We start from the raw sequence: 27,881 nt of genomic DNA on the forward strand, positions 1-27,881 counted from the left end.
CATATATTTATAAAGTCAAAACGAGGTAAGACAGATGTTAGGTTGGACCATTATATATTTTGACCTATAACCAGAGCGATTTTATATGGCGTGATCATCCAATATGCATGATGCAAAGCACAGCTTAGAAGGGCATACATACAGACCCTATACTGGATTCCAACTGGAATCTCCAAGCATCTTAGATAAAGTGGAACAAGAGTCAAGCCAGTCTCTTGGGATTGGCAACCAAGGCTGAAAAGCCAAGTGCACCAGGGAAACAATACTGGGTCACAGATCCTATCTTAGAAGGTGAGTTGCCAATAGAAGAGTTAGAGGATTATTAGCAAGCCCATTCTGAGCGTGGTTTTGACAGAATGGATCCGTTGGCAGGAGTGTGAGAGGCAGCAAATGCATGTGGCTTGTACTTGCTCTGACTGCAACATTACCTTGCCTCAACCTTTACTTGGCTGAGTGCCTGAAGCTTTCCTCAGAAGAGATGCAATTATCCTCTTGCCCTTTCTCAAAGTTCTCTCCCTCTCACTTTGTAGTCTGGCTTCAACAATGTCATACCGGATGACTGGTGTCTGATATGAGCTCTAGCCAAGGGTGTCATTACCTGGAGAGGGTATAGTGATGTAACTCTATTCTATGATCTATAACAAACTATCCTGTAAGTGCTACTGCCCCAAAAGCTTTTACTGGATCAACACTCATACTAAGCTGCAGGGCAGAAGGAAAAGGAGATGGTTGGTTTGCTCAGGGGTTGGGTCATAGCAGGCTGGACTATGTCAATGAAAGGAGCCCCTCTGGTTGTATTGTTCTCTTCCTTGCACCTCTGATATGATAGTTCCTAGATTCCTGAATTAAAGTGAAAAGCCAGGGCTCACTCTCCTCTCTCTCTTTCACCCTCCCTACGAGATCATTCTTTGAGAAGAAATCCACCTACTTAGCACCTTTCTTTAGAAGCTTTTTAACCACTGTTTACTTGTATAGGGTCCTTTATGAGTGGCTTTGCTGTGTGTATGTGTTTAAAATTTACCACAAAAAAATCTTTGCCACTGAAAAAAATTTACCACTGAAATCTTTGCTGTTATTTTTTCCTTTGCAAGAGAATCTCACTGAATTCACTGAATTCATGTACCTTATTTTTTGTTTCCATTCAGCAACCCACTTCTCTAGCAGTCCAATAAACATCTTCAGTATAGCTGATACAGTTAGGCTCGGGATGCAAAGCAGAATGCTGTAGTGGTTGAGAACATGGTTTCTAGAATCAGAAACCTGGGCACCAGTCTAGGATCACCTAATTACTAGATATTACTTCAGGTTTTCTAATCTCTCACACCTCAGTCTTTTTATCATTTAAATAGAACCTACCTCCAAGAATTGTTGTAAAGATTAACAGAGATGATCAACATAAAGTCAGCATAGAGGTTAGAATACAAGTATTCAATAAATATGAACTCTTATTAATAATAATGATCTATGAAGCCACAGCAATCAGATGATAAAAAAAATAAAAAGCATCCAAATCAGTAAGGAAGAAGTAAAACTTTCACTGTTTGAAGATGACATGATACTTTATATAGAAAACACAAAAGACTCCACCAAACAACTGCTAAAACTGATAAATGAATTCAGTAAAGTTGCAAGATACAAAATCCACATACAGAAACCTGTTGCATTTCTATACACTAATAATGAAGAAGCAGAAGGAGAAATTGAGAAAACAGTCCCATTTACAATTCCACGAAATAATAAGATACCCAGAAATAAACCTAACCAAAGAGATGAAAGACCTGTACTCTGAAAACTAAAGAACACCGATGAAAGAAATTGAAGATGACACAAAGAAATGGAAAGATATTCTATGCTCATGGATTGGAAGAATAAATATTATCAAAATGTCTATACTACCAAAGCAATCTACACATTTAATGCAATCTCTATCAAAATATCAACAGCATTTTTCACAGAACTAGAACAAACAATCCTAAAATTTGTATGGAACCACAAGACCCTGAATAGCCAAAGCAATCTTGAAAGAGAAAATCAAAGCATCACAATTCTGGACTTCATGTTATATTATGAAGCTGTAGTCACCAAAACAGTGTGGTGCTGGCCCAGAAATAGACAGATCAATAGAACAGAAGAGAAAATTCAGAAATAAACCCACAATTATATGGTCAATTAATCTTCAACAAAGCTGGAAAGAATACCCAATGGGAAAAAGACAAATTTCAACAAATGGTGTTGAAAAAACTGGACAGCAGCAACATGCAAAAGAATAAAACTGGACCACTTTCTTACACTAGACACAAAAATAAATTCCAAATGGATTAGAAACCTAAATGTGAGACCTGAAACCATAAAAATCCTAGAAGAGAGCATAGGCAGTAACTTCTTTGACATCAGCTGTAGCAACTTTTTTCTAGACAGGTCCCTTGAGACAAGGGAAACAAAAGCAAAAATAAACTATTGGAGCTACATCAAAATAAAAAACTTTTGCACAGCAAAGGAAACAATCAACAAAACTAAAATACAACGTATGGAAAGGGAGAAGATATTTGCAAATGACTTATCCAATAAAGTGTTGGTATCCAAAATATATAAAGAACTGATATAACTCAACACCCAAACACAAAATAATCCACTTAAAAATGGGCAGAAGAGATAAATCGACATTTCTCCAAAGACATCCAAATGGCCAGCAGACACATGAAAAGATGCTCTTCATCACTTACCATCAGGGAAATGCAAATCAAAACTAGAATGAGATATTATCTTACACTTGGGAGAATAGCTAAAATCAATAACACAAGAATCAACAGGTGCTGGTGAGGATGTGGAGAAAGGGGAACCCTCTTGCACTGCTGGTGGGAATGTAAACTGGTGCAGCCACTCTAGAAAACAGTACGGAGTGTCCTCAAAAAGTTAAAAATAGAACTGCTCTATGAGCAGTAATCGCACTACTGTGTATTTACCCAAAGAACACAAAACACTGATTTACAGGGTTACATGCACCCTGATGTTTACTGCAGCATTATTTATGGTAGCCAAACAATGGAAACAGCCCAAGTGTCCATTGATAGATGAATGGATAAAAAAGATGTGAGATAGATATATAATTCAGGAATAATAAAAATAAAATCTTGCAATTTGCAATGACATGGATAGAGCTGGAGAATATAACGCTAAGGGAAATAAGTCAGAGAAAGAAAAATACCATGATTTCATTCATATGTGGAATTTAAGAAACAAAACAAATGAGGAAAAAGTAAAAAAGAGAGAGAGAAAAAGACAAACCAAGAAACAGACTTTTCACTACAGAGCACAAACTGAGGGTAACAGAAGGAAGGTGGATGGGGGGATGGTAAAATAGGTGGTGGGGATTAAGGGATACACTTGTCACGATTAGCACCAGGTGATATATGGAATTGTTGAATCACTATATTGTACACCTGAAACTAATATAATACCGTATGTTAACTGGAATTAAAATAAAACTTTAAAAATAAATAAAAATGAATAGGTTAAAAAATAATGAGCTATGAAAATTGTTTATCTTCTGCTTTTAAATGAGAGCCATTGGAATGGTTCTACAGCTAGGCCAGGCCTAAAATAAAGATGCTCTTTCCATCTTATTGGAGGATATTTTCACAGCTTCTAAACGGACCCTCATATTCTTCTCCAGGAAAATCACTTAGACCTGAAAACTGATAGTTTCACATCCAACAGAGGCCTTTGTTCACAGAAGCCACAGGCAAAAGAATGTTACCCTTTTCCTATTTTCCTGTCTATTCATTTTTATGCATCCCTAAATTTCTTCCTGGTGGTATAACTGAGTTCTCTTTTTGCAGTTAGTCCTTATATGAGGATGTTCATAACATCAACCAAACCTTCCAAAAGTTAGGCAATTCCTTTATGAAATATATTTCAGGGATTCATTCTAAAAACAATACAAACAATTGTCGCTTCCAAAAAAATTAGTCAACCACTATTTTCAACAAATCACAACACAAAATAAACCTAGCCAGAGGGCTTGGTGCTTTTCTGTACAGCTTTCTGGAAGAAAAGCCAATAAAGAATCCTTCTCTACTAACGCAATCCTTCCTACACTTCTGAATGGATCAAAATTCAGTCCAGTAATGTTTGAAAATAATCTGTCCGTGTTTCATTCTTTTTGCTATTAACACCACGGATGAAAGTTGATAGAATGGGCATGATCTTCAATAGGGTTTGAGGAAGGACCAGCTGGGGGTCATGAAGAAAAGCCTCTTTGCACACAAAACAAACTTGGCAGAGACTATCATCTTCATTGTCTCTCCAATCACACCTGACTAAAATTTCAAAGACTCAAAGACTGAAAGTACATAATACACCCTGACATTATTTGTTCCAGCCTCCATCGTGCTGGATTTCCTCCAATATGAAGGAAAATATCCTGAATTTTTTAATACATTTTCCTAAGGATGAATAGTCAATTTTCATGAGTAGGCCGAAAACCCTTCACAGCAAATTTAGTACTATGCAAGCTCAGAGCTTCATGTAGGCTCCTTATTTCCCTTTGTTTTACTTATCATCAGTTGTAACTATTTTCATATTGATTATTTTATTCATAGGTGTCTACTCCAAGAGGTTAAAACTCCTTGAGGATAGATAGCTTCTGGTTTGGTTCTCCTACATTTATATTCTATTTCCTAGGAAAATTTCTGGAATATAGTGGTCAATGAGTAAAAAAATTATTGAATTAATAAAAGAATCCATAAGAATAAATTTCCTCCAAAGTATTTGATTTTGCCTTACCACAGTCTTTCAGATACTTCCTCATCTTTACCTAATTCTTCACCTGTTTCTCATGGAATGAGACTGTTTCATGCATCTGGCTGAACCCTAATTAAAACCTTCTTCTCTTGCCATTGATAAATCTAAGAAACCAACCCTTTCCCCCATTGTAACACTCCCATATGTTATGCCTCAAATCAGCCCAGATAAAGTAGGTGTTATGAGTCAGCCACAACAAAAACAAATCCAAAGGCAAAGAACTACACTTTAGATAATTCTGAAAAATGTTAACTGTGCTTCTGAAATACTAAAAATCCTCTCCTGGAAATTAGCTATGTAAACTTAAATCTAGGCCTGAGATGGTTTGTATAGTATTAGAATGTTTTAAATAAAACTAACTCCAATATTCACTGTTTTGGGAGATTTTATAAATGATATAAAAGGAAAAATAACCCACTGGCATTTGAATTTGGTATCTGTGATTGAGATTACTTGGCAATGACCTGAAAGGTCACCAAAAGTATTCATTTATAACTTGGGTTAGGATGTCTATACTTAGATGTTTTGAGAAATAAATGAATATATGCCAACACCTTTCACTCAAAGCAGATATGCAAGGCACTTCTTGGTAAAAGATCTAATTCTCTGACTAATATCTTTATTTCAGTTAATGAAATCTGTATTTGAATCCTTGAATTCTTGAATCTGCATTCTTGAACTGGGAAATTATAATGATCTCCAGAATTATCCTACAGGCTGTTACAGGTCTGATGATTTGCATAGTCTCAGAATTAAATAATTCTTCCACCTGGTAACACAGGTTTCTAATTAATTAAATATTCTTTCATGAACACAGTTTAATATGACAGTATTTAGGAAAAGAAAGTGGAAGAGTTACTGAAAAGGTGCTTAAAGGGAAATAAATGGTAAGACATGATTTTTATCTAATTTTTCCTTTCCTTTTTGTATTACCTCTATAAAGTGGAAAACGTGAGAATAAGCGAGGCTTTTTTTTTTTTTTAAGATTTTATTTATTTGACACAGAGAGAGAGCATGCACAGGCAGGGGACAGCTACAGACAGAGGGAGAGGGAGAAGCAGACTCCCCGCCGAACAGGGAGCCCAATGTGGGGCTCCATCCCAGGACCCTGGGACCATGACTTGAGCCAAAGGCAGACGCTTAACCAACTGAGCCAACCAGATGTCCCTAAGTGAGCCTTTAGAAACTGCCATGTCCACACCTAAAGGGAAAACAAGATAGCATTTTATAGGATATCCCATGTCTCTCTTGCCCTCAGACACAACCAAGATAAACAAGAAGATGTCTAAATGGCAAGTAGGGTGACAATATCATGGCAAACCTACTGTAATGAGCAGCTGACTGATGAGCAAAAGAATGGAGGTTGAATAAAAAAGTGAATTCCTAGATGCTGTATACATTTTTTTCTATCCTGAGGTAGGGGCTGTTTTGAGTTTAAGATGAAGAAAATTCCTTATCCCTTCTGTATGCATGGTAAAGTTAGTTTAAGACAAAAGGTCATGTGACTGCCTCATCCTGCTGATGCCATTCAAAGTGAGAACATTTCTCTATGGGGTGCTGGCTCTTTAGGCTTAGCTGGTGGACATCATGTCTGAGTGGTGACAGAGGGAATATGAGCTTGAGCTGCCACCAGAGGAGTAGTACCTCTTCTTCCAGCTCATCTCACTCTGCTTTGATCTCTGCTTCCAATTTACTGGCTGGTAAAAATATTTGTAGCTGGCCTTTAAGGACATTCTTCACTCTCCTAGGCACCTGTGAGATTCGTCCCAGTTTTTCCAGAGATAAACTCACTCCCTCAGATTCTCCAGCTAAAGAAAATCCTTAAGAACCACAATCAAGCTGAGTTTATCACTCTTTATCCACCTGCTATATTTTTAGGGCTCCAATGTTTGGGGCCTTTTATCCTCTTCCTGATATTCAGTGTTCACCATATCAAGTCAATGTGATTACCATTTCCAGGTACACATATTCTCTTATGTTTGATTTGCCTGTGGTTGGGATTAGGTGTAAGAAGATTGTGTATTTTCCGTTTACTTTTCCTACATTAAAGTTGGCTTTGACTGCTCAACACCAGGTTTGAACTGGAGATCAGAGCTTGGCTAATCCTGAGAAGAGAGATTCAGTTCTGACAAATCTGTCTTACCTAGGGTGCTCTTTTCTCTAGCTACCAGTGATACCACAATTTTAAATCTGTCTTCTCAAGGGCCTTTATTATGCAGAGCTTTAAGAGGTGGTTATGAACTTAATGGTCCCTAGACAACAAACCTAGTTAAGGTCTTAGCAGTTTGGAATTACTTACTCATTTATTGTTTAGTAAACTAAGGCAGGAAATATAAAAATCTAGCAGAGGGAACAGAGATGATAAAAGGGAAAGAATGGACCTACCTTTAGAAAGTCAATTTCCCCATATGTGTTGTTATAGAATTCTTTCTTTAGTTTCCCAGTAAAAAAAAAAACAAAAAAAAACAAAACAAAAAAAAAACCTGATACTATGTAGGTGGACCAGCCAGAACAATTTCACTTCACATTTGCATTCAACTTTTAACCTGATATGCTTTATGTAAGAACATATTTCTTAGAAGCTTTGTCCAGTGTTGGGTTAAGACCCAACTGGAAGCATTCTATTAAGACAGGTAGAGAATGCCTGCGAGCTGCTGCACTTCAATTTGACAGCCTTCTGAGCATCACTAGAATCCATCTACAGTCCATCTCAAACAGGATTTGAGTACCATGATTAGCGGTGGCTCTACAATGGTTCCACTATGAAACATTATTCATAGAAAACCTGAATTTTCCTTATAAGCCATTTCTTCATAGAAAATACGTTATCTTGTATCAAAACAGAAAATACCTTTTCAAACTCACTATTCTTATAAATGATAATCTTTTATCACTAAGAAAAGCACATGATTTATTGAATACTTCATAATCCCCAGAGGTAGAGCTTTTAAATATACTACCCTCTATATTTCTGTCCTAAGTTTGGACATTTGACACACAATAATTGGAAAGGGGTATCCTCTTCTAAAGCTTTCATAACATTCTTATCAAATTTTCTTTTGGGGGAGGATTTTTCTCCATGGAGTTTATTTTGCAAGAGTTTGTAAGAACCAACCTGTTTGTTCCATACTGTAACTGAACCCAAATTTGTATGCCCAACACTCAGCAAAGCCAATCACTGGGACATCAAGTATGCATCAAGGAAAAGGTTTAATCGAGAGACATCCAAACAAGGACACAGCAGGCAAGCTCACATCTGTCTCATCCAACTGAGATTAGAACAAGTTTTTATAATCATGGGGATTGGGATTACATACATATTGATGAAACGGATGGGGAAACATGACTATTCAGGAGGAGAGATGGAGCGTGTGCACTGAGCAAACATATAGGTAACATACCTTCCAAGTTTTCTTTGGGGTGGAGTATTAACATTAAAATGAGGCAAAATTCAACCCCTGATGTCAAGAGGTCATTAGTACGACAAGGAGAGGGGCTATGCACATGATCTGAGAGCCAGTATAAACTGGATGTGGTCTTGGGCTCGTTGCTTGTTCATAGTCTAGAACCATATCAGTGACTTTCATCTGTGTCAGCCCAGGCCTCTGAGGAGACAGCTGGTGGATGTGCTAGTGGGGTCTGAAAAGAAACAATAGCTAATTAGGGAGAAGCAGATCTCTGAAAAACAAACTTTAAATATCCTGTTACTCTTAACCCTGTTACTCTTAACCTTGAGTTTCCATATCAGGACATTAGGAAAAGGAACAAGCACATTGGCACAGTGTTTTCAGTAGAATTAACATAATCTAACATAATCTAATTAACAATGAAAATATTTGCATTTATTGGCATTCCCTAATATTTAAGTAGGCAACACTAAATGACCTTATCCAGCAGAATTTTATTTTTTAAAAAGATTTTAAAGATTTCATTTAAATTAAATTATTTTATTTAAATTCCAGTTAGTTAATATACAGTGTAATATTAGTTTCAAGTGTGCAGTATGATTCAGCACTTCATACATCACCTGGGGCTCATCAGAGGTGCCCTCCTTAATCCCCATCACCTATTTCACCCATCCCTCCCTCCCCTCTGGGAACCATCAGTGTGTTCTGCATAGTTAAGGGTTCCTTGGTTTGTCTCTCTCTCTCCCTTTTTTCCCTTTTCCTCATTTATTTTGTTTCTTAAATTCTACATATGAGTGAAATCATATGGTATTTGTCTTTCTCTGATTGACTTATTTTACTTGGCATAATACTCTCTAGTTCTATCCATGTCGTTGCACATGACAAGATTTCATACCTTTTATGGCTGAATAATATTCCATGGTATATAAATACCACATCTTCTTTATCCATTCATCAGTCAGTGGACACTTGAGCTGTTTCCATAATTTGACTATTGTAGATAATGTTGCTGTAAACATCACGGTGCATGTATCCCTTTGAATTAGTATTTTTGTATTCTTATACAGCAGAATTGTAAAAGAGATAATATTGAAGGTGCCCAGTGAAAGCAGTAATTAAGGATAACTTTGTTTTTGTTGTTGTTATCAACATTATTTATTGGGTTATTTCATGTGGATCTTGTTAGACTCATCAGGATGTTGTCTATATAGGCAATGAAGAGCTTAATTTTTAGCCACGGTAATATATTATCAACATAAATCCTCAAAGTTTTCAAACCAAAATTATATTCCACACCCTTTATGGTATGAAAATTCTCTGATTGAACAAATTCAAAACAATTTTTCCGAGTTAGAGGGACTTTAGCAAGTTCTCTGGTGAATCCCATTCATGGAGACAGGATAAGAACTTCCATATGGGCCAAAATAAAAAGGACCTTCTGAAATTTTCACAATAGAATCTCACTCTTCCCCTATAGGTCTGACACCTGAAGCATTTGAAATTTACTTTTATACACAAACAGAATCTCAACAATGTGGGCACTCATCAGAGAATTCAAGAACAAAAGACCAGAGATTGAGCAATTTTGTTAGAAGCTTTGCTAGAAAAATCCAATATTTGAAAGCCAGTCAGAGAAGCATGTTAACTACCCAATCCTCAAGAGAATTCTGGCTCCATTCCTTAATTACATCAGACAGCAAGCTGGGCTACATTATCTTAGTTTTCTGAAAAAGTATCTTCATTTTGGACTTAATAATATGTCCTCAGCTTTTAATATATTGGGTATAATATACTATATTATTTATAGAATTATATATGATATATTAATTATATTTATGTAATATATATTTATATATTAGTAAGACACATTATAATAATATATAATAATATATAACAGTATGTATAATATAGTAATATAATAATATATTGGAAGCAACCATTTGAAGAACATTTCTGTAGCTTCAGCAAAACCATTTTCACTGTTACTCACTGTCCTTTATATAAAGATCTACATGGTATTTTCCTCTCAGAATTTTGTACCAGGGTATGTTTCCTTCTATAAATTAATACCTTGACTTTCTTTTTATCAAGTACTTCATAACAACGATCCAAAATTCTTCACTCTCTTTTTATTTTGTTCAATAGAAACCTCAAGGTTAACAAACTCATTGTGGGTTATTGACTAATATCATATATCTAGTTTATATTCTCTTTTCTTCCTTCTGATTGATTTTGAATTAATCTTTTTTATTGTTAAGTTTTGGTTTAGGATCATTAATTGCAGCAATCATCTTTGAAATAGATGAGCTACAATTATACTTACCTTATAGCCTAGATTTTCCAGGGACATTTTGATTTGAAGTGCCATTATTCTTTTATCTACAGATGATTAATTAAAATCTAATAATATACCTCCACATTCTTATATTTGTAAAGCTTTTCATGAAAATAAATACACTGACCATTAAAAATTGGAAAGACCCTGAGTCCCAATTTTGGGCTGACATAGCTTCATATTGTAAAATAACCCCAACCTCATTCCAGTACTGCAGACGCATACTTCCACTGACCGTTAGCCATCTGCACCTGGATGTGCCTGCCCCACATACTCCAAACTCAACATACCTTTCCCACCAAACCTCGTACTTCCTCCTATGCTTTTCATACCTTGGTTACTATCAAATTATCTAAGCAGTTTCTCTCGCTGCCTCCACCCCATTCAGATTAATCATCGATTTTATCTGTTTGATCTTTGAAATGCCTAAGTTATTCCCTCCTCTCTGCCTGTTTTTTTGCTACTTCCAGCAACTACCTGCTGCTGTTAGGTCTGGTTCAAACTTTCATTTGCTTACCTAAGATCATGGAATTCTGGAACAATCATCCCCCACAGCTGCTGGTACGTCCAGTGTATGGGCTGCAGCAGAGGGGTACTGCCAGGAGGCTTGCCCTTCTCTTCTATGCCCCATCCTTAAATTGTCCACAACTCCACAAATATGAGGTTGTTATATATGGCTGACTTGATTAAAGGTTTGAAGACCTTGAAAGAGAAGATACAGAATAATTAGGAACAGGGAACAGCTTAATATTAAATATGTAACTTCACTGATCTTCAAAATCCTTCAGCCATCTTTGCAATCGTGAATTCGTCAACAGGTAGACTTTTCACCCTTCCGAAGCCTCTGACTTTCTTGGGCCCTCTCCCTCTGCCCTTTTCTCCCTCAGGACTTCTCTTTTCTCCCTAGATGATTATGCCCAACTTACAAGTTCCTCGTTACTTATTATATAGAGTAGTTTTACTTTCCATCCACTCTCCCTTGGAGGAGGAAGTTCAATCTGTGAGTAAAAAACTACAAAGTGGGCCCACTGTTATAAAGTGGAAAAAGCCCTTTCTAAAAAACCAGTGTGGTTTAGCATAGTGAGAAAATAAATAACTTTTCTACTGAACTGTTTTCTTACTTCAATCAGATAGAAGGTGACAATAATAAAACCAACTTCCCAGAATAATTATAGGCCTCTTGGCAAATCAGAATATTTTTGGATTGTTAAACATATACTATCTCTTTTTCCTCTGACGTGTATTCTGACATAAAACCTAAACTCATAAAAACCTCGTAAAAGGAAGGGAAACTGATGAAGTACAGTTCAGCAGAAATAATGCCATCTAGCTACCAAATAAATTATTCATGGTAGCTATTTATATGGTGTAATTCCTATACTTACCTGACAATATGCTGACAAGTTCTTTCTATTATATTTTCATCAGTCAACTTATTCAAGTCTGAAGGGAAAGATAAGAGAACAATTGCCTCTTTCTCTTCTTAGAAGGAGTGTAAATTATGTTTATTATTCTAAGCTGTAGACAAAAATATTAAATTATTATACTTACAGAAAAGAGAGTCTTGTCTCTGTGGCTCCTTTGAAGGATGAGAATATAAATGTAATTAGGGAACAAACTGGGTTACCCTGGTTAATTATTTCATGAATCATTTCATCATAGGTCTCGCAGGAACCTTGAAGACACCTTCCTACTCTCAGCAAGAAGATATTACCTATACTGGAGGACCACCAATCCCATTTTTTTTTTATGGCCCTCCTAAGAAGTTCCCACATTTTGCCTTATAAGTCATTCTAATGTAATAATCCTGGATATCAGAATAATCTTCCTGATGGATAACTGACTTCTTCATGTTGTTTTCTTATCTTCTTATATTAGCCCAGGGAAGTCAAGATAATTAATTCATAATTTGTTATTTTCTCCAATTAAAAATTTTTTTTACTTTGTTTTCTTATTTCAAAACCTTTTCATAATCATAGTGCAGTTAAGTGCATGGACTCAAATCCTGTTTCTACAACTTACTGGCTGTGTGACCTTGGGGAAATTTTAAACCTCTCTGTGCCTCAACTTTATCATCAATAACTTTGAGGTAACAATGGTACCTACCTTATAGGGTCCTTTCGAGGATTAAATCAAGGGACTTAATAGTTGTAAATCTCTTGAATGAATATTGGCATATAGTATTATAAAAAAATGCTTGTTAAGAATTAAAAGCACATTTAGAAATAAAAAGGAAAGAAAATTCAGAAAACAACAAAAGAAACAAATTACTAAAAACCTTACTCTAGAGATAGCTATTTACATTTTAATGTTCCTTCTTGTCTCATGTACATATAAATCACATATATAGCATGTAATTGGGATGACGCTGTATTTGAGAAAAGGCTCTGTATCATGAACTTCTTCGCTTAATGTTACTTTATGAGAACGTCTTCATATCCTTAAAAATCTTCCAAAATTATGTGTAGTGGTTTTATAGCAATCCATCTTATGGGCTTACCTCATCTCAGCAATCTCTCTACTGTTGAGCTATAAGATTTTTAGCTAATGCACTATGAATATCTTTGTAAATAAACTTTTGTCCATCTTCTTGAATATTTCTTCTTTTTTGAAAAGATTTTATTTATTTGAGAGAGTGAGTGCATAAGCAGGGGCAGGATATGGTGGGGTGAAGGGGGCAGAAGGAGAGGGGGAAGCAGACTCTGCAGAGTGGGGAGCTGGACATGGGGCTCAGTCCCAGGACCCCGAGATCATGATCTGAGCCGAAGGCAGACACTTAACCGAGGCAACCAGGTGCCCCTCCTTGAATATTTCTATTCTAAGTTTTCTTGAAATGAGATACTGGGAAAAAGGATATTTCGAAGGTTCTAGGTACACACTATTAATTTGTATTCCAGAAAGAAGTGTATTAGTTGATGCCCCTGTGAAGCTATGTGTGAGATAACATATTTCATGGCAACATTAAGCATTGCTTTTAAAAAAGGGAAAAATGTTCGCAATTTGATATAATAAAAATTATGTCAGTTTAATATCTTAATGTAAATGTTTTGATTCCCGGTGAAAGTGAATGTTTCTGCATATCAACTATTCAAAACTAGTGAATTTTTACTGAGGCATGCCTTAGCCTTCGGCTCTGCAAGTAGAAGTCATTGTTCTGTTACATTTTCCCTTGTGTCGTGGTTTCTAACTTTAATCCACTTCGTGGCTCTCCTCTAAAGGGTTTTTCCTTTTTTGGGTTCTTCTCTTATCCTGGAAACCAGGATAAGAGGCTACTTTAGTATTGGGGCCAGACTGCTCGTTTTTGGCATAATGAGAGAATTCATCATGTTCCTATTTCTGCAAGTCATGAGCAATCAAGTGGTTGGTACAAGTTAGTATTGATCTGGATACAACAGAAGTAAGAGAGGGTACTTGCCTTCCCAGAGTTTAAAGTCTAATTGGAAAGAGAAGTTTAATGCATGAGATAATTAGTGATCAATACAAGGTAGCCTACACCGAGCAAATTTTAGAATACAGATACTAAGTGCTATGGTCAGTTGAAGAAGGGAGAGATCAATGATGATGTTAGTAATCATCAATGACGTGGCCTTGGCAGAGGAAAGGACAGGCAGTTCAGGTGAAAAGAACTACAGAAGTAAACGACGGCCTATTATAGATTGGAAGAGCATGGATTTTTGTGCCAGACCTGGGTGCGAAGTCTTAACTCCACCATTTACTAGCTTTAAGCTTAAGCACGGGTATTAACCAGCCAAATTCTGGGTTTGAATCCCACCCCTGTCAATGATAAACTGTGTGTCAAAGCTAGTATTTTGGGCAAGTTAATAATTTCAACGGTAAATCTAACTTTGTTCATGAATGACATTACGGTAATCAGAGTACCTACCTCATAGGATTGTTGTGGGAATTAAATGAGCAAATGTGAAAACTGGGGCCTAGCACATTATAAGCACTCAGTAGTGTTAGTTTTCATCATTAACTGCTTTAGACATCAATTTAGTAAATTTAGTAAATCACTTGTTAATATGATATACTAATGATTCTCCACCATAACAGGTAACTGTGGGTGTTTTGATTGAGAATTACAGATTTGTCATTTAAAGGAGAAAAAGAGACTGGAACTGGAGGTTTCCCCCCAAATTATGATGAACATCTTATATTTTAAAGTGAAGTGCTTGGCTCTTCCCTCACGGTCAGTTTATTTTTCATTATAGCCCACATGCACAGACCTTTATCTCCCTTCATTTGGGCTTAAAAGCCCTTTTCTCTGTAAGGCCCAAAGTCAACTCTGAGGAAGGAATTAAATAAAGGTATGCAACTTTCTTAACTACTTTGGCCAGGAAGTGACACAAATCACTTTGCTTATATAACCTCAAGGCCCCTGTTCAAGCCTCCAGAAGTTTCTTCTTTGTCTTTTATTCTCCATGGCCATATTTAAAATGGATACTCAGAATATGTCCTTCTTGAGGCTTGTACACATTTTTCAAGTGTCCTTCCTGCTAGCATAAGTTTTGGGGCCCAAGTGTTGTTTTTTAAGGATCAGATAGTCAAAGGGTTCTTTGGCAATGAAATTCCTTCAGAAGCTTAGGCTTCTGTGTGTCTTCCATCAATTTCATGTGCCAATAACATAGTCTAAATTTTCCTGCCTCCACCCCGAATTGTTTCTTTGCTTGTTGAGCTCTGGCTTCTCTTTCTCAACTCAGTGATGGCTCTTTTGAGATTATCCAAAATAGCTACGCCCTTAATATGATCTTTGGCATAAAGCTGTGCCGTTAACGAAACTTTCTGTCTCAGAATGTCTCTCAGCTTCATCTATTACTGTTTAGGCTCTAGCATCAGTCTTTCCCAGTCCTCTTTAATTCTGCTTGCAACCCAGAGAATTCCTCCTTGAGCTTCTCACTTGTTTAAGATATGATTTAATGCAGGTGCTGGCTTTGCCCTCTTCCTTCTCGGGTGCCCCTGGTTTCCCTGCTATGGATCCACTTAGCAGCAGGGGGCAGTGCTGACTACGCCATTTAAGTATTAAGGCAAAAGGGACTTCAATTTTTAGCAATTGTTGTTAATGTCATCTGTATTCCAGAGTAGTTAATTTTGCTAATTTGGCAGAACATGGACAAGGTTAAATAAAATTCAAAAATAAATTCAACATAAGCACACAAACCCTCTGGTCTGGATAAACGGCAGTGAAGAACAGCCTTTTACCAGACTGCTCACTGAATAGGAACTTCTAAGTTTTAACATTTAGAATGTTTAAAAAGAAAAAAATCTCAGTCAAATAAAAGGATTTTGTTGGGCTTTTCCATGGCAAAACTCTTCTATTCAAAATACAGAGTTTTCTGCCACATAACCTAGGAGCTAATGATTGGAGCCATGGCTATTCAAGGTCTGGAGGATTACGGTACAAGATATTAGCACATAATACTTTACAATTAAGCAAGACGGTTTTCAGATTGATTTTCTGTCTCATGAAGAGAAATATAATTTCTTTCTTGGACACACCTATGCTGGTAGAAATAAGAGATCTCCAAATGTATAGTTTCTACATAGATGATTGATAATGATGAAGGAGGGGAGAAGAGGAAGAAGGGAAGAAGAGAGAAGAAAAAGGAGGAGGAGGTGGAAAGGAAAGAGAAGATGAAGGAGAAGATTATTTTTTATCATGATGATGGCCCGATTCAATTATTTGTCAACCAGTACTTAATCAACATGAACATAGCACCCAAGTACTTCCAAAAACCCAGGTTCTGCTGTGACAAAGCAGCCCACTTCAGATAATGGTGGATCTAATGATGGAATACCAGACAGGATTCCCTCTCAGCCTTCATCTTATTTATCATATTTAAGTTTCATTAGACTCTTGCAAAGTAAACAGAATTATCCCTATTCTATACATGAAGAAACTATGTCTCAGATGACTTGACAAGAGTAGAGGAGGCGGCATTCAAATTTCAAGTTTATTTGTTTCCCTGATTAGGAAGCCCTTATTATACCATGTGTGGTGAAGATTAAGCAAGACACTCAGTAGAACGCCTGACACATAGTAAGGGCTCAAATATAACTCTCTTTCCATCTTTCAGCTCCCTACTGGAGAGTACATAAATCCTATGAGAACTACTATGCACGTAGGACGAATAACTACATTTTCTTTCCAGCTCCAAGGAAAGTGTCAGCATAAACTTATCTGAACCTCAGTGGGGACAATGAGTAGGATGGTGGTGAATTTTGATAGGTTTAATTTGGTTTTATATTTTGAGAAATGGCTATATCATCTAAAAGCAAAATATTGGTATCAGTGCCTTATATAGAGTTTCTTCTTTTTCAAATTTCATGACTTTTACTTTAGTTTATAAAATGATGAATACAAAATGAAATAGCTAGTATAAATAGATTTTTTTGCAAGAAGGGTAATATTCCCTCTAATCTGGAATTAAAAATGACTTTTTAGTGAAGTTTTCCGATGTTTCGATCTTTTTTCTATTGCCTATTAGTTTGTGTAACTTTGGCTAGTCATCTAAAATTCTTGAGCTTCAGTTTTTTTTTTCAGGTTTTTTATTTTTAATATGCAGATAATAATACTTGTCTTGAAGGAATGTTGTGAGAATTTAGTGAGTAAGGTATAAATTCCGTAAGTTATAGTAAGGACTCAAGAAAGTGCTTCCTCTTGCTCATGAGTTAAAAGCATTGGGATTGATATTTTAATCTCTTAATTTTTGTGATAAAATAATACAACAAAATCATATAGGTAATCTTAAGGTAAATTGTGATTATTTCCCTCTATAAAAAGCACCACTAAGTTGTGTGTTTCTGGGAGTTTTTAGAATAATTATTTTTGCCTTCCGTATAAAAATATTAAAAATAAATGGATCAAGTGGTCATCAGAAAATGTAGGAATTTTTATATTCATTGATACGTAATGTGCTTTAACAGCACAAAGACCTTAGAAATTGTGGTGGTCATTAGTGTCATCTGCCAAACAGCGCTAACTCTCCGCATTTCCAGTCACATGATGGAACAAATTTCCTGGCTTGAATGGGACTATGGAACTAGTCCTGGCTAGCCAGTTGCCAGGAGGTGCAATGCCTGTTCCAGACATTTCAGACTTCCTTTTTCCTTCCAGCTTGACAACCATCAACAATTGAGAAGGTAGCTACATCAGACTGGGTCTCTAAGAGCCTCCTTGCTGACCTGTAAGAGTCACGTAGCAAGAGACTATGGAATTGTAGCAGCATTATGTAGCTCATTCTAAATGATCGGGGTGGTTAACCCAAAAAAAAGGTCTTTTAGCAAAAACTGTATAAAATATATATATGTGCATATATATATATATGGCACACTATATGGGGCATCACTTCAGATTGTCCCCTTATGGTTCTCAACCTTGACAGCACTTCTACATAACAAAGATAAAATTTCACTTAATATAAATTATGCATCCCTCAAATGAAAATGGAGATCAAAAATAGATTAAGAGAAGTTTAAAAGCAGGAACATAAGTTAATTTGATATTTTTTTCTGATCTAAAAGCTTTCTATTTAAATAAGTATTTTTTAAAATACCAATAAATACCAATTCATGTATTTTTTTTCCACGTCATGCAGTTCACACTCTAAGTTCAATACTGAGTAAACCCAAATAGCCTTGACTTTTTCATATAAAGTAAAATAATAAGCTATGGTTTACATTGTTCAATGATATGGTATCAAGAAGAATGCTATATTTGAATCAGGATAAATATTACTTTTAATTTTTGTGGACAAATAATTTTTTTTAAAGATTTTATTTATTTATTTGACAGAGATAGAGACAGCCAGCGAGAAAGGGAACACAAGCAGGGGGAGTGGGAGAGGAAGAAGCAAGCTCACAGCAGAGGAGCCTGATGTGGGGCTCGATCCCAGGACTCTGGGATCACGCCCTGAGCCGAAGGCAGACACTTAACCGCTGTGCCACCCAGGCGCCCCTGTGGACAAATAATTTAGAATATGATTTTAAAAGACCAAATCAGCATCACAGATTCAGATTTAAATAACAAAAATAAACACAATGAAACATCTTAATAAATAGTTTTATTTTAAAATGATATGACACACTTGCTATTATAACATATAAGGCATCACATGCCCTAAGAAAAAGCCCATAACCTTAATAACTGGCCTTTTTGCATATTAAAACACATAATCAACAACAAATTATTTTTCTTATTTGGCAAGAAAAATAAAATAAAAAGCACAATGAGAACTGCAAAATAGAAACTCTCAATATACTATGTAGTAATAATCCATCTTTGCTTTCTTGTATAACATTTGTTCAGAGCCTGGCTAGGGAGATGAAGATGGCAGTGGGAAAATAAGGCTGTTTCTTCCCAAAACACAGGAGAATTACTAAAACTTGGAGCAAAGGAAAATACTGTCTTGTGCCCATATTTCCTCGAAATAAAATAATAATTCATGGTAAAATAATTTCTAAATAGGCCACACTCTTATGAGCCTGAAATCACACGGTTAAAAAAATAAATCAAACATCTGTGAGACACTGCACAGCCAAGAGACATATGTAATTATGGCATCTCATTCTGAGGTTGATTCTAAATTCTTCATTCATGACCTGTGAAAGACTTCTCTTGTCCTTAAAGTCAACATTAAGGCATGCCAAATTTCTTTAAGAAAAATTATTCTAACAATAGCTTTGGATATTACAGTTCTATAATTATAAAACATTCTCCTAATACATACACAGACTTGAGTGGACATAAACTTACACACTAACAAATGTAAACCACAGATATGCTCTTAAGTGAAGCCACAGATTTTTGAAATCGATTTTACATATTTAAAATAACATCTTACTTTTTACAGTGTCGGGGCACAATTCAGGCAAATTGTTTCCCATGGCTTCTGCCCATAAAAGTTGGAAGGAAAGAATATTCTAGAATACTATGAACCATAAAATGATATAGCTGAAAACCAGTTGAAAGATAACGACATGTTAATTTTCTTTCTTATGAACCCTTTATACTGGGAAAAGCCAGTGAGAGTTCATTATAATTCTTTTCATTGTAGTCATTCTTCATGCCCAATTCTGGGAAAGGTCAAACCCCATTACAGAGAACTATAAGGATCTGTCTTATTCCTTTGTCACAGGGGAACCTAGCTGGTGGTATTAAATCTTGCTGAATCGGTGAACCACTGGTGAAGGTTGTGAATCTCTTTTGTCAGACCACATTTTTGTGGTAGCAGTAATTGCTGCAATGGACCCTGACCTTCAGACTGAAAAACCTGCTCCTAATAAATATATAGAACATTTTTTCTTTAACTTTAGATGATTAATCCAGGTAAGGTTTTTGTACATGCCTGTCATTGCCCATATCAAAGATGAAGGCTGAAATGTTCAAATGCTCTTGCCTAGAATTTCTGCCTGGCACAAAGAAGTACCAAAAGTAGAGCCACTTGGGTTCAGACCCTAATTCCTGATATTCAACTGGCAGAGTGCTCGGTCGATCACTATCCTTACACCAGGGGGGCAAAGGGAAGGCACAATTAGTAGGGCAGTCTCTCTGTCTAAATTTGCACCTCAAAGGACATGTGCCAACATTGGTCCAATTGGGTCCCCAAAACAAGTAAGTATGAGAGGGATGGACTCAGATCTATTAAGCAGACAGCAAAGCATCTGATACTGATATCAGACGAGTCTCTAGTAGTATAGAGCCAAGGGGCATAGTAGTCATGTAGATAAAAGCACCACAGCCACCAAGAATTTCATGGTTCCAAGCAGTCCTATACTCCTCTAAATTATAAATCAGTTACGAAATGGGGAGCCTAGAGAAAAGAATTCTTCCTACAAGAGGGCCAGGATGTGGTCCGCTTTAGGAGCTCTAAATGGCTAGAAAGTACAGTCAATTGCAAAGAAAACATTCAGCTCTGCCACAAACAGTGTAAGGTGCCCTAAGAAGGAACAGTTTATTAAAGTCATTAAGAGGATGAAACTGTCCATAAGCAGCACATAGATCCCAGTAGTAATGGAGAAAGTCAGCTTTCTTTCTGGTACTCACCCCCCCGGACCACCACACCACTGAACAATGAGCTGCTTTCTTTTATGATTAGGAAAGTGACTCAGTTTAGTTTTTTGAAACCTGACAAAAAGTTAAAGACCTAAACATGGACCTCTGAAAATCAAAGTTGCTGTTCCAGGTCTAGCAATAAAAACTCTCAGAAACAACAACCAGCACCATGTTCAAGAGATAGATGTAAGGTCATAACCTCCAGGAAGGATCCAAGACCAGCAACACCACAGCTCTCATCGGTTCAACGTCTATAGCATTTATCACCTGATCTTGCCAAAGGACTTCTAAATAAAGACGTTTAGAGCCAAGAACCTCTTTATCAGGTTGGACACAACAGAGTCTAAAGTTCAGGGTTTTTTGTTGCCTGTGTTGCCAACTTTAAATTCAAGTAATCCTCATCTTGAATTCAGGCGCTGAGAGGATGGACTGGAGCTACACACCTGAATACTGGAGGAAAGTGATTAAGGCAGTTAGCTGAACTGTGTCAATACAGCACTAAAGGAGACACCTGGATGATTCTCCGCATTGGGTCTTCTTGGAGTGATGGTCTGCCATCACATAAGTAGAACCCTAAAGAGGTGTGTCTTATATATGAACAGATTTAAATAAGTAAGCATTAATTACAATATTTCAATTTTAAAATTTTAAGGAAGGAAAGAAAGAAATATATTCTGACTTGTAAGGTCTTTCCTCATGCATACCTTTTCCTAATTGGGATACATATATATGTATAATGGGATATCTGTATCTATAGATATAATGGAATATCTATATATGTATCCCTATTTGGGATCCCTACCTATATCTATAGATAAATATAGATACATATATAGGTATAATGGGATCTATATATGTATCCCTATCTATATCTATATATCTATGGGTATATATATACATATAGAGAGAGAGAGTAAGGGAGAGATCCTTTAGATCACATCAGAACTACACGTAATTTGGTAGTGCTGTGAGATTCACTAAATGTTTCCCAATGAAAAGCTTTGGTTTTTTCTCCTTTATCCAGTTATACAGAATTGAAACACTTCCTAACACTTGATTCTCAAATTTGTCTTCCTTCATGAACTGAAAACTGGGCTGCACATTAATTCAGTTTAGTCTGCAATTTAGCTAATTAATCATGTTTCACCAATAAATAAAACAAAGCTCAGCTGATCCCACTTAGCTTCTAAGAACAAGCATGAATTTTTTAAAATGTATTTTTCAAAAAGACACACAGCTCAGACCTACTCGCCCAGCCAAGGATATCATTAACTTCTTGCCTCAACTTTAAGCAAAGTGGGTCCCTACGCAGGCTAGAATCTGACAATTCATAAACCTTCAGAAAATGAAATTTATACTGCTTCAACAGAAACCATGACGTAAGAGTCCCAGTAAAACAAAAACTTTGTTCAAAAAGCACAAAGAACCAGCAGTAGATAACAAAAATCACCTTTATATTCTCCCAATTATTTCCAAATTGAGCTATATCTAGCTTCCTCTGATGTCCACATAATTTCTTATTTTTAACTATTAATCCTTTCACATGCCTGCCCTCTCTATTTTTACTATCCTCTGATCCTACCTTTTTGCATTTCTTCTTAGCCCATAGTAACCCACAGTGTACCTAGCTCATCAGAAGAATCTGACAGCCACAAGAACTCATTCACATAACTATCCTGACTCACACACTCTGCCAGCCAAAGTCATCCACGTTTTCCACGATCCTCAAAAACAACAAAAACTTTAGGCATTAGAATTAGGCTTTAGAATCTTTAAAGAAATTGTGTTCTCATTTCCCCATCTCTGCCCTTCCACCCCAAATTCCGAATTCCAGTCCTCTTTAAGAATGACCCCATTGATGGAAGTTAAAACAACTCTTATACTGTGGGAGGATGGAAACACCTCAAGGATTAATTGCAAAATGCAAGCTACCTCTGAGGCTGCACTTCCTATCCCTTTCTGAACCATAACCATACAGAGACAGGGTGTTAGTGTGGACTCTGGGTGTGTGTTTTGCAAAGTTGTGACCACTTGGCTCATCTTGCCTCTCATCAAGCAAGTCTGAATGTCATGAGGCAAGATTTCACAGTTACTGAGAGCATGGATGAGGAACTCAGAATGATACTTATGGGACGCCTGGGTGGCTCAGTTGGTTAAGCATCTGCCTTCGGCTCAGGTCATGATCTCAGTCAGGTCCTGGGATGGAGCCCCACTCTGTCTCTCTCTCTCAAATAAATAAATTAAATCTTTAAATAAAATTGTAAAAATAATTTAAAAAAATGATACTTAGACCACTGTTAGGGGGTGGTAAGTTTGGTGAGGACGCAGTTCCCACCGAATCACTGTGTTTACCCTTTCTCTCTGTCACTCTTCTCTTTTAATTTTTTGGCTGCCATCCTGGGGCCAAATGGCTTGTTGCTTGCCCTAGAGAAGTGATACCAACTTCTAGGCATAGTCTCTAAGAGTCTAACTGCAATTGTATTGCAATTGTATTTCTCCAAATAACAACAACAAAACATCATCTGGGTGTGTGTCAGAGCCAGTCATGACTTAGACCTACCTAGACGTTTATATGTCTGGAAACATATTAAAAATGTCTTATGCTTTGCCTCTCTAGTGTGAGAACCAAGAAAGACTTCTAGAGCCTGGGTAACTAGTCTGATGGCTCAACCACAAACGGAAAATGAAATTTATATAAGCAACTAATTTTACTTCATCTAGAGAATGAGCATGCAACACTGGCTAATATCTGGCACTACCATTCTGGGTTAAATTCAGATTGGTCTTATAATGATTTATATTATTTTTCTTTACTAGAAAGTTTATTCTAATGACTTAGTTACCACTTCTGAGCGCAGGAATAGTTTTAAATATAACAGATGTGTTTCTGCATTTTTTTAAATAATCAACATCCTCAAACTTCAAAATATTCAAATTCAAAACCCTAGATTTTAGTGTTCAGCCAAATTAGAGGAAGAAAAAATTTAGCAAGAAAATGGATAAGCACCTTTGAGAATTAAACGTAAGCCTTATTATGTGATTAGTGCTTAAGTTCTTTTTCACAAAATATGTACCGAATTGATCCTACTGTGTGTAGGACCTACTAATGTCCAAAGAATAATACCCCATACCATGGAGAAGAAATTATTTGTACACTGGTTGTTAGAAATACTTTGCTATAGAAGGAGAAGCTGATGGCCATGATAGATGAATTAATCTCAGTTCTTAAGAAGGACAGGTGTAGCTGGTTGTAGTTCCTTAATGCATCTTACATAGCTTTTCTTCGAAATAAAAAATACACCTAGAACAAAAACACTCACTGGCTGTTGGTTTGGGAAAAAAGCCTTTCTTGCCAAGCAAATACACTGCACTGTTAATTTTAAGAAATGTGCGTTGTTTGTTTTCATATAAAACGCTAACGCAGACTCTCAGTAGGCTCACAACCTGAATTAACTCTGTCCATCAAGGGCATCTTCCTCTACCAAGGACAGTTCCAGGGCGTTTTCATTAGTGCAAGTCTTCATCCTGAAGTTGAAAGAACCGTAGAGTTTTGCAGACTCTTTGGAAGAGGCAAACCTGTTGCGACGATATAGCTCGCCTTTCCACATAGACATCATTAGCAAACAGGACAAAACGACCCCCCCAAGTGTGAGCAGGCAGAGTCCTGCAATCACACAGCGGTCCAGGTGAGCCCCCAACCTTGCGCTCTCCCTCTCCAAGCGTTCCATCTCCCGGGCCGCCACCGTGTTGGGATCCACAGTCACTTCCCGTGGGACAATGTAAGAGATGATCACCAGCAAGATGCCAGTGACCAAGAACAAGATGGCACTGATGAAACCATAGTCTACTGACTTCCCTGAAGACGTGGCTTCTAAACTTACATCATCTTCATCTTCAGATATCAAGGATATGGCAGCCTCATGAGACCACTCATTTGGATTTGCCCAGCCAAGGTCTCCCAGATGATTGTTCCCTTTTGCTGAAGGGGAGCACCGGTTCCTTTGCTCTAAGTTGACATTCTCATCCACACAGGTGAAAGAAGTTTCTAATTCCTGGCTGCAGCAGTTGCAGACTTTCCGTCCTGCCGTTATTTTGTTATTCCCTGAGTTGAGAGGCCCTGGTGGCAAAGAGTCTGTCTGAATAACACTGTCTTTCAGAGAGGAGGAGGGGGATGCTGGAGAAGGGCTAAGTTTAGACCCTTCCATCTCAGCTGCTCTTGGTGTCGACATACAGTGTCTCTGGCAGCAGAGAGCAGCTTTGATGGCTGCTCCATCTGCCTGGTCACCAGGAAGCCCTCCTGAATGCCAGTCCACAGCATCGCACAGGACTGCCTGGCTGCTCCTCTTCTCAAGGTAGTGGAGCTCCATCAGAGCTAGTCAGACATCCCCCAGCAGCTTCCAAAAATTCGGCCAAAAACCACACAGGTAAGAACCCAACAGGACCTAAGGCTGCACTACCAGGAGTATCGCTCTTGAGGTCCCCATCTCCTTTTCAGGCACCGTTGTTGACACTTCCAGCCCCAGTGCCTCCAAAAAAGGGTAAAAGAAAGGAGAGGCTACCTAGTGGCAGGAAAGTGTGAAAAGGGCAAATCCTCTGACTTAGCAGAGGGACTGACACTGAGAAACTTAGGTCAGGGCAGAAAAGGAGCACGGAGGAAGTAACAGTGTCTCTGAAGGAAGCATTGCCGTCACCAAGCCAAATTTATCCAAGGACTCACACATTTCTGTGACAGGATCCCTCAAATAAGAAGGCAAGTTTCCTGTAGAGAGACACAAATGAGAAAGGCAGGGACCTTTTTTAGCAGAGCTGCAATTTTCTGGAAAACCTGGGGAAGCACACACCTCTCAACAATTCAGTTAAATTATGTTTACACTATCTTTAGTTCAGAACAGATTCTAATACAGATTAGCTTAGAGCATTACCATGGATAAACAAATATGTCACCTTCAGCTGGGCTCTACTGGCACTGGAGCTCAGCATTTTGACTGAGTAGTTCGGAAGTGGGTAAAAGATGGCTGGCCACCTCTCCTAAACTTACACCTGGTATATCCAATGACCTTAGTCACACAGTATGTACAAGATCCCATGCTTGTCCATTGTGCTTTTATTCCCAGCCCTTGCAGCTACATGGTGTCGGCTAGTTCTGGACCCAGAAGTATGTAGACAACACGCCTTACTGTGTGATCCCTGCCAAATACCATGGGCCAGCCCACTCCACTCCCCCCTCTCCCAGACAGACCTGCTCTAGGTGCAGATCTGCTACTCTCGTTCATTGTATCTGAATGGGTCTGAGTCCCTCTCCCTCTGTACACTTGGCTAACAAATATGCATGGGAAATTGATCATCCAGAAGTTTTTATTTAGAAGTAAACTGACAGTAAAAGACAAATTATAAACCCACAGTCACAGTTCTGTTGAGGTGAATAAGTGAGAAGCTATTAATAGAGTTCCAAAATTGCCTTTGGAACTTTGCATCCAGACATGCCCTTACCCAACCACAGCATGGGACCTTTCTGTGATAGAACTTTCGGTTGAGCAGAAAACTGTCTGCCCATCTTTCTCTGTCTCTGCCATCCTACCACGGAATAACAACTCACCTTTCACTATCACCCAGTACAGCACTTTCAAGCAAGGGCCCTTATAATTTTGCTTCCAAATTCCCAGCAATAGTTGATTTAACCCATGGTTCCAGAGCTTACTATCTCAAAATCCACAGCTCCAGCAGCTGGTAACCCACAGACACACGACTAAGTCTTACCTAAGGTCTACCTGGCAACTCACTTAAAATATGGGAGAGGAAATCCACATGTTTTCTGCTCTCATTAGAGTTTGTTTAAAAAAACAAAACAAAACAAAAAGACACTTCTCTCCTATTATCGACGTTTCTCTGTAGCTAAAACAAAAACAAAAACAAAAACCACCAAGTGCAAAAAACATACAACTGACCCAGAACTTTTCTTTAGCAAGTGCACACAGATCCGTACAGCCGGATCCCTCCACGAAGGGAAGTGGTGATAACGGATTTGATCAATTCCTGAAATGAAAAATCGTTCCCTCAGACACGAGGTGCTCTGATTAACTTTTGGCACGATTAACTCAACACATTGGACTACTCTGGATAAAATCGGCAGGATTCCTTATGGGACTTTCAATTTATAACAAAGAGGGAAAGAAATCTCCACTTAATTCCCTTCTCCGGCTTTTCTCCCTCTTTAAAGACAGACTCCGCGTGTTCCATCGGAGATACACTCGCTGCACAGTCGATTCCCTCTGCAGCTCCATAATCCGGGGCTTCCATCCTCAGTAGAGAAAGGATAATCCCATGGGACCAGCTAAAGGCTCTTTCCTTCCGTCTCCTGCCTCTCGTCTCTCCGGTTAAGAGCGCGATTAATGAAATTGCACCTCAAAGCGAGGGGGCAGCACTCTACCTCCTCCGTCTGCCATTAACTAAGAGCATTAATATCTGCATTGAAACTAATACGGGCGAGGCTGGTCTGGGGGAGGCGACCTCGGGATCCGTCCAGCGCGCGCTGTGCGGGGAGGGGGCGCAGCAAGCGCCCAGCAGCGGTACCCCGTGCGAGATCAATTCATCCATTCCGAGTGAACCTCAAGGCACCCGCAGTCGGGCTGCGTTCGCCAAATACCCCGAGGCGAGGCGAGGCAAGGCAAGCACCTGGGGCAGGGAGTGGGGACGCGCCGCTGCTCCGCCGCTCCGCCGCTCAGCCAGGCTCCCGGGGTCTCTCCCTCGCCCCAGCGCCTCCTCCCGGTCCCGCTCTCCGTCACTCACCCCTGCCTTGACCACCACGTGTGGCTCAAGCACCGCGCGCTCGTTCCTGCGCCGCTCCTAGGGAAAGTCCCCCGATTCCCAGCCGTGGCACTTGTAGCCTCAGCGCGCCGCTGGGCTCCACGGGGTGGGCAGCGCCTGCTGTGCCGGTTGGGAGGGGCCGGGTGGGGCGGGGCGCTCCTTCTTGCTGAGCATCCCGGGAGATGTAGTCCAGGGGCGGTCTCCCTGCCTCCCCCACCTTGTTCTTTCTCACTCCTCGCTTTTGTCCTTCCTGAAGACCTTCCCGCTCTATGTCCATAATCCTGATTGGCACTTTAGAAGAAATCACTGGATCCTAAACTCAGGGTTGGGTCCTCCAGCCTCAGGTATGGCCACAGGATTATGGGGGAAGGAGTGTATATTTAGTTCTAACACCGTGCCAGGCAATATGCATATTTTGTCTTATTTAATAGAACAGATCCTCGAAGTAGATTTTATTAATCCTCATCCTACAGATAAGGAA

At 38.3% G+C, this 27,881-nt stretch overlaps 1 protein-coding gene across 1 annotated transcript; it reads right to left on the minus strand.

The window, feature by feature from the left end:
* Positions 1-19,403: 19,403 nt before the first annotated feature.
* Positions 19,404-27,517, minus strand: TMEM74 (transmembrane protein 74). The gene is made up of 2 exons (XM_034668479.1): positions 27,383-27,517; positions 19,404-25,355 (listed from the first exon to the last, which is right to left on the minus strand). The coding sequence occupies exon 2, from the start codon at positions 24,961-24,963 to the stop codon at positions 24,046-24,048; it is 918 nt and encodes a 305-aa protein (XP_034524370.1). The 5' UTR covers positions 24,964-25,355; positions 27,383-27,517; the 3' UTR covers positions 19,404-24,045.
* Positions 27,518-27,881: the final 364 nt, after the last annotated feature.

Source organism: Ailuropoda melanoleuca, chromosome 9 (assembly GCF_002007445.2).
Source record: "Ailuropoda melanoleuca isolate Jingjing chromosome 9, ASM200744v2, whole genome shotgun sequence".
Taxonomy (NCBI): Eukaryota; Metazoa; Chordata; class Mammalia; order Carnivora; family Ursidae; genus Ailuropoda; species Ailuropoda melanoleuca.